Source organism: Camelus bactrianus, chromosome 29 (assembly GCF_048773025.1).
Source record: "Camelus bactrianus isolate YW-2024 breed Bactrian camel chromosome 29, ASM4877302v1, whole genome shotgun sequence".
NCBI classification, from domain to species: domain Eukaryota; kingdom Metazoa; phylum Chordata; class Mammalia; order Artiodactyla; family Camelidae; genus Camelus; species Camelus bactrianus.
This window is the reverse complement of record NC_133567.1, coordinates 27,339,178-27,347,236: the sequence shown is the minus strand read 5'-3', so window position 1 is coordinate 27,347,236 and position 8,059 is coordinate 27,339,178. Positions and strand designations below refer to the sequence as shown.

General features: G+C 34.8%; 1 protein-coding gene and 1 pseudogene across 1 annotated transcript; both read left to right on the top strand.

Moving 5' to 3' along the window:
* Positions 1 to 471: 471 nt before the first annotated feature.
* Positions 472 to 1,398, top strand: LOC105081071 (olfactory receptor 4C3D-like). The gene has a single exon (XM_010970189.1). It carries the CDS (start codon positions 472 to 474, stop codon positions 1,396 to 1,398), a length of 927 nt encoding a protein of 308 aa, XP_010968491.1.
* A 4,941-nt stretch (positions 1,399 to 6,339) lies between these two features.
* Positions 6,340 to 7,240, top strand: LOC141575553 (olfactory receptor 4A47-like; annotated as a pseudogene).
* Positions 7,241 to 8,059: the final 819 nt, after the last annotated feature.

Sequence of the window (8,059 nt, the reverse complement as noted above, 5' to 3'; positions counted from 1 at the left end):
ATGTGAATACTCGTGGAAGAGGAACTATCTCTTGCCTGTGTGCAACACCTCTTAGCTTACAAGATACAACTGACAATAACAGTGTGAAGCCTCACAGACACAGAGGAGGGATCAAAATCATAGGACACAGAACTGATGTACCAGAGACACATGGAGTTGGAACCAGAAAGGGAATCCAGATCTCACATAGACAGCCCAGGGTTTTCTCAATAAATTACCCATCAAATGTTGCCCTATGTATGTTTTACAGGTGACAGGTACTAGGTGTCTGAAGAGATGGAAACATCATGGAGGAAGTAAGAGAGAACTGAAACAAGCACTGAGGCAGGAGTGTCAAGGACGTGCTCCGCAGGAACAGTGACTGCTCTAGTTTTGTATCAAGATACTCAGACCACAATCCTTTTATGATTAATGAGTATCATTCCTTATTCTTGTAGATAATTCAGGCCCCAGGAAGGTGTAACTTGCTGAATGGACCTCCTCACCCCTCCCAACAATGTAACTGAATTTCTTCTCTTGGGACTCACACAGAATCCACACTTGCAAAAAATACTTTTCATTGTCTTTTTGCTCATTTTCCTATTCACCCTGCTGGCCAGTCTGCTCGTGGGCATCACCGTCTCCCTCAGCCCCACACTTTCAGCTCCCGTGTACTTCTTCCTCACTTACTTGTCCTTAATCGACACCATATATACATCTGCCACCACCCCAAAAGTGATCATTGACCTGCTTTACCAGAGGAAAACCATCTCCTGGGGTGGCTGCATGACTCAGCTCTTTGTGGTACACTTCCTGGGAGGATCAGAGATCATCATCCTGGTTGTCATGGCCTATGACCGCTACGTGGCCATCTGCAAGCCTCTGCACTACACAACCATCATGCGCCTTTGGCTCTGCCAGCTCCTGGTGGTGGTGGCCTGGACTGGAGGGATCCTACATGCCACTGTGCAGGTTCTTCTCACTGTTGACTTGCCCTTCTGTGGTCCCAATGTCATTGACCACTTCATGTGTGACTTTTTCTCACTGTTAAAACTGGCCTGCAGTGACACTTACAAGCTTGGCATTGTGGTGGCTGCTAACAGTGGGGGCATGTGCTTACTGATTTTTTTCATGCTACTCATCTCCTACATAGTCATCCTGAGCTCCCTGAAATCCCGTGGCGCTGAAGGATGGCGTAAAGCTCTGTCTACATGTGGCTCTCACTTCACAGTAGTGATGCTCTATTTTGTCCCTTGTATACTCACCTACACATGTCCTGTGGAGACTTACCCTGTGGACCTGTTGATGAGTGTGTTCTTTATAATCCTCACTCCCATGTTAAATCCTATCATTTACACAGTGAGAAACACAGAGGTGAAAAATGCCATGAGGAGTTTGTTGAAGAGGAGAGTAACTTAGGTTGTTCGTGATGCCAAGAATGTGATGATTTATATACATAGGAAGAATTATAACATTGTAAATTTTGCAGATCATTGGCAGAAGAAAAAGACTCATAAACCAGCATTTGTTGATAATTTAATATTGGTTAGGCATTTATTAGGCATTATGGTTACTTAGACTTTACCAAGTCTTCGATGTTCGTGATCATAACTTTAGAATAGGTAATGGAGAGAACAACTATAGACCCTTAGTTGGTGATTGTAGAGTATATTTTTCTTCAGATTCTTACTGCTACTTTACTAAATACTTCATATATGTTACTTGGATAAAATTGGTTTTTCCATAGGACCTTGATATCAGAACTTCTATGTTTGCTTAACCTATTGCAAAGCAAATAAGGCATAAAAATTCTTAGATAGAAAATGGACAGATGTATGATGGAATCATGGCTGATTTTTTTCCCTGCACTATTAATTTACCAAAAGCAAAAAGAAAGATGCCACAACAGGAGGAAATATAATTCACAAACTACTTCTAATTCTTTTATTGGCAGAAAAACAAGCCAGAAATTTTGAAATTACTCTTAATTTGGACTTAATTTCTTAATATCCTTGTGGCTCACAGTTTTTCTTTAATATAAAGGACATGCTTTATTTTTACATACCAAGAATTGAGTAGCCATTTGAAACATGAGTAAACATTATTTTATCAAATTTCAACAAAGAAATCTATGGTTAGATTCCAAAGCTAGTGAACTATGCAATGATACACATTAGTTGGTTGTTTCCAACTCTAAGACATTATGAATAAAACTGCTAAAAATATCTTTGTATGGTTATTGATAAAAGAAGTAAAGAAAGCAGAAATATATGAAATGATTATTTTCAAGACACAAGATGTCAGAAAAATTGACATTGATCACCAAGAGATGGGAAACAAGTTGGGCTCTAGGATTTTCCAGTTTATTACCTTTAAGTTTTCTTGCTGTGGTACAGAGAAGGGTACCTCAGAAGGTCCTGGTATATTGCTTCAGTTGAGGAGATGAAGTTGAGTTTCTGTGGAGACGAAGCATCTGAAATTGTGAAAATGGAATATCACAGAGCATAGACCTATAGACCTGCATCAATGGTGGGAAAGAGAGACAGGCAGATAGACAGAGAGACAGACAGACAAACACTGAGAGAGGGAATGCTGGAGAACTAGAGAGAATCCCTCTCAGCTATTCATAAAAGTACTGATCAGTGCATGCATTTGAGAAAGCTACCTGAGGCCGGGGAATGATCTGCCCAGGTAGATTAGAGAGAAGGGTGCTGGTTCCTCGCACTGAATCAGGGATAGTGCCTATTCTTACCAGCTGGGAAACCTTATAGTTCATGAGGGTGAATGCTTAGGAAGATTTTGCATAAGTAAAGGGATAATAATTAGCCCTAGGCAGAGCACTTCTCAAGACCTGCCTCAAAAACAAATTAGCAAGAATAAAAAAATCCAAAAAGAAAACATCCAAAAGAATCAAATTAAATATTATGTTCAGAATTTTATGTCTTTGTAAATATAAGATATTAATCTGATTATTTTCTTTGTGATAACCTTTTTTTCATTCTAGTATAAGGGTTATGATAGGTTCATGAAATGTGTTAGGAAGTATATTAATTCCTCCCGGCAGTAAAAGTATTTATGTAAGATTGGTACTGTTTGTCAATTAGTTGTTTATATAGTATTCACTGATTAAAGCTATATGGGAATGAAAATTTTTTTTTGGAATGGTAGGATTCCAAAGAATTAACTTATTTAGGTCTTAAATTATTCCAACTTAGTTATTTTTCCTAGTGCATTTACAAAGTTGTATTTTTCATAGCAGTGGTCCATTTTCTTTAATTGGCAAGTATACAGTCCTAAGTCATTTATCATATCATTTTATTATCTTTTAAAAATATGTAGAACCTGTAGTGATGACCCTGTCTTCATTGTTTATCCTAATAATTTGGTTTTTTGTCTTCTTTTTTTCTTAACCAGTTTTGCTAGAATCTTATCAAACTCTCAAAGAACTCATTCCTGGCTTTAGATACTTTCTCTATTTTGAATTCATTTCTATTTCAATGACTTGTCTTCTATTTGCTATTTCCTTTCTACAGTGTTCTCTGCATTTATTTTTTTCTAGCTTCTTAAAACAGAAGCTTAGTTCATTTCCTTTAATTTCTTAGTTCATTTCTTTTCTGTCTTCTAATACTTGCATTTAAGCTATAAATTTCTCTCTAAGCATTCCTTTAACTGCATCCAGTTGATTTATATATAAAAATATGTACTATATTACATATAGTTTCTATATATATGTATATTTCATAGATACCTTTCATATATCTTTTACATTCATTTGTGTCATTAACTTTGTGTTGAAAATATACCTTTTAAAATGTTCACAGTTAATTTAGGTTTATGTTGCTTAATTTGTAATCAATTGGAAATTTTATATTTTGTTGTCAATTTCTAGTTGAATTATATTATTGTAAAATATATACATAACATATGTTTATATACCTATACACATTTGTGCTCTATAATTTATGTCCTTTGAAATGTATTGCAATTATGTCATGACATAGTGTATTGTCTACTGTGGAGAATGCTCCATGAGGTATTTGAGATGAATTGAATAGGCCCACAAATGTTTTCTTTTTCTATTTCCACAGTAACACAGATTCTATCAACTTACCTGTCTGAAAATATGTGACAAATTACGTGACAAACTTTATCTGCATTTGAAACAGACTTCAAATATCTTATTCTGAAATTAGCATTCATAACGTTTTGGAAATTAGTTCAGATATCATCTTCAAAGGCAAAGCTTAAATTTAAACAGACTCACCTACTTTGAAAGCCATGGTTTAAACAAGAAAGTTTTTACATATTTCATTTCTGCCCACACTGGAATTTTCCCTTTGGTGACATGACCTCAAGCTGTTTGCTGTAATTTTCCCCAAGAGGACATGGTTCTATAAGTCCTGTTCTACACAGTGATTATCCTATTGACATATTTGGAAGCAGTCTACCATAAAAATTATAATTAATATCCCATTGAATTTAATTAGACAAGAATCACACTTGGAGATGCACTAACTGAAAGGCTCTATAACATGTACAGTAGTTCAAATGCAGATAAAGTGTTTACAGATCTTTACCCTTACCTCACAGGACAAATGTTCATGAACTGAAATGATAGACTCAGAATATAATAAAGTATGTATATGAAATTATTCTCTATCTTTCAGGAAACTCAAAGCTCAACAAAGCAGGAGATTATAACTGATTGAGAATCAAAATATTGGAGACTATTTAACTACTTCACTTTCATTGGTATAAAAGACAAAGAGCAAAATCTGTATGCAAACAATTCATTCACAGTTTTGTGTTTTCTCTATAATCAAAAGGTTGAATTAATATTTGTTCATTATACAAACAAATCCTGCAAAAATGAATATTTTGGTTCTCTATTCACAACCAAGATTCAGAGTTCTTTAGTAACAGGCCACTCATATGCACTTTGAAAATTCCAACTTTTTGAAAAGGAATATTTTTCTGAATGACTGAAATGAAATAGATTTCCTGCAAACATGGTAAGAGTTGGTCACATGGGAATAGTTCAAGATCCAATGATGCTGCATGTACCTTGTCCTCTGTGTTCTCAGAGATGACATCAGTGTGTTAAGAGCAAAGGAGAAGACAGAAGAGATCAGAACATGGATTAAGTGGTTGTCTTCTTATGCAGGTAAACCAGGAAGGGTACTTATACACAAGATTCTGAACTAAGTTTTACATTTTGCAAGAGTACATTGGTAGTGTGAGAATTCAGTCTTGTAGAAGTTCTCTTTTGTTAGGAATCCTTTGTGATTACTAAAATATGGGAAGATTGATTTTATTCTGTCGTGATCTTTTTGGATATTATTATATTACAATGATCTGAATGATCTTTATCTAACATAAAGAATTCTTAGAAACTAATTCCAAATGTAAATAATTGGGGATATTTTCATGGGTAGATATTTATAAATCTGATGATAGTCTCAATTAATATGTTCTGTAAATATTGTTAGTTTGTTAAAAATTAAAAGATGATGTAGCTACCTGTAGACATTGATTGAGTGGTTTTCACGAACCTAAGGTAATACTGTAGAAAGCAAGCTGATACTTCAATTCTCACTTTTCTGTTCTCAGATAAGCTTCAGTGTACATGTTTCAAGGCCATAGAAATGTATTTTTTCCTTAATTTTAATCATATTTTAAATTTCTTTTATTTTTATTTATATATTTTTATTTTTTATTTCAAATGTCGTTTATATTTTTATTTGTTAATTGGTTACAGATCTTCATCTATTTTGATGTTAACTCTTGTGTAAATCCTCTACAATGTAAATCTTTCTCCAAACTACTTTTGTCTATTGACATTGTGGTATCTTTCCCTAAATACTTTAAATTTTTTGAACTTGTTAAATACATCTATTTTAAATTTCAATTATTATTTAAGAAGACTTTTCCCACCCCTAGAATAAAGAAAGTTACGTTCTTAATAAATTTGAAGTAGAATAAAGGAAATCTTGCTTTGCTATTTTATTAGAACATTAATCCATTTTTATTTTTGTGTAAGGTATTAGATATATGTACAGTTTTATTACTTTCCATATGGAAAACTAGTTATGGCAACTAATTTATTGAATAATGTGCTATTTCCCCACATATGTCTCTTAATTACTTGCATCTCCATTACTCTGAAAGATTTTTGAGGGTAGGTGTGAGGATTTAATCAGCCTTGTATGATGATATCTGAGAATACTGGAACATAAACCATATTGCTTATTTGCTGAAAGAATAAACAAATTATCTTAAGATTTCAGAAAGTCACTAGTATTAATTACATTTACAGATATTTTTGTCCTGTACTCTAAAATAAAGCATCCAGAAAACTCTATGGAACAAAGGAGGAATGTGACTGGGTTTGTCCTCCTGGGGCTCACTCAGAGCCCCCAAGTTCAGAAAATATTATTTCTTGTGTTCTTGCTCATCTACATGGTGACAATGGTGGGCAACCTCCTCATTGTCATGTGTGGTGGTAGTCAGCTCAACCCTGGATTCCCCTATGTACTTCTTTCTTGGCTGCTTATCATTTATGGATGCTGTTTATTCTACTACAGTCACCCCAAACATGATTGTAGATTTACTCTGTGAGAACAAAACCATTTCCTTCCAAGCTTGCATGACCCAGCTTTTTCTAGGGCACTTTTTGGGTGGTGCTGAAATTTGTCTTCTGGTGGTCATGGCTTATGACCATTATGTGGCCATCTGCAAACCTTTGAATTATTCAGTGATCATGAATCAGCGAATGTGTGTACTGCTGCTGCTGTTGGCCTGGGTTGGTGGGTTTTTACATGCTGTAGCTCATCCTCTTTTTGTTTACAACCTTCCCTTCTGTGGCCCCAAGGTCATTAACCACTTCGTCTGTGACATGTACCCCTTGTTAAAACTTTCCTGCTCTGACACCTACACCACTGGCTGCACTGTGTGTGCCAATGATGGGGCAATCTGTGTGGTCATCTTTACGCTCTTACTCATCTCCTATGGGGTCATTCTGCACTCCCTGAAGAATCTTAGTCAGGAAGGGAGGCACAAAGCCTTATCCACCTGTGGCTCCCACATTACTGTGGTTGTCTTCTACTTTGTGCCCTGCATTTTTATGTATGTGAGACCTCCTTCTACCTTACCCATTGATAAATCCTTGACAGTGTTTTATACCATTATCACCCCTATGTTGAACCCTCTAATCTATAGTCTGAGAAATGGAGAGATGAAAAATGCCATGAAAAGTCTCTAGACCGGAAAAAGAAATTGAGGCTGAAGGGATATATATATCCCCTATTTTCAATGAAGAATTGTTATTTCCAGTAAAAGTCATGTGTGATTATTTAACTGTAGTAAATTTCTCCTCAGGTTTTATAATTTGGGCATGAGGAAAAGTATTTATTATGTGAATACTTCCAATGCAAAATATATTTCTAAGATTTTCATAATTTACTAGTTTGAAATGTGTTTTTAAGATTTTCACAATTTCCCGAGGCAAAACGTATGGTTTTGAGGTGTAAAATATCTCCATTAAGAATATAGATTTTTGTTCCATATGATGATTTAAGCTATAGTTAATACTGCAGATTTATTTTAGTTAGTGGAAGGTTTTCTCTTGTTACTCTCAATTAATGTAGACTTTCTCATAATTAATAAAACTCATTACAGGTTTCAGAAAATAATAGAGACATGAAATAAACAGTTTATTCACTCCATTCCACACAAAGGTAGCCCATATTGATATTGAAGTTGGTATCTTATTTTTGTATCTGTAAGACACTTTGCATATATTATTTTGTGTATATTGCTTAACATGTTCACATTAAAGAAGAGCAATGTTTCAGTTGCAATACTGATCATAAGGTGGCTAAGTTTATGAAAAACATCTAAATGGAGAAGGAGTTTATGTAGAAAAATAGCCAAATCTTACTTCTTTTCCCAGTTGGGTAATCATATTATCTCCTCAAGTGGACCAGCATTGTTTGGAAGTATATTTTCATAAAGATCAATCATTAATCTTCCCAGATACTTTAAAATATTTGGTAATACCTCTCTGCTCTTTTGCAATATC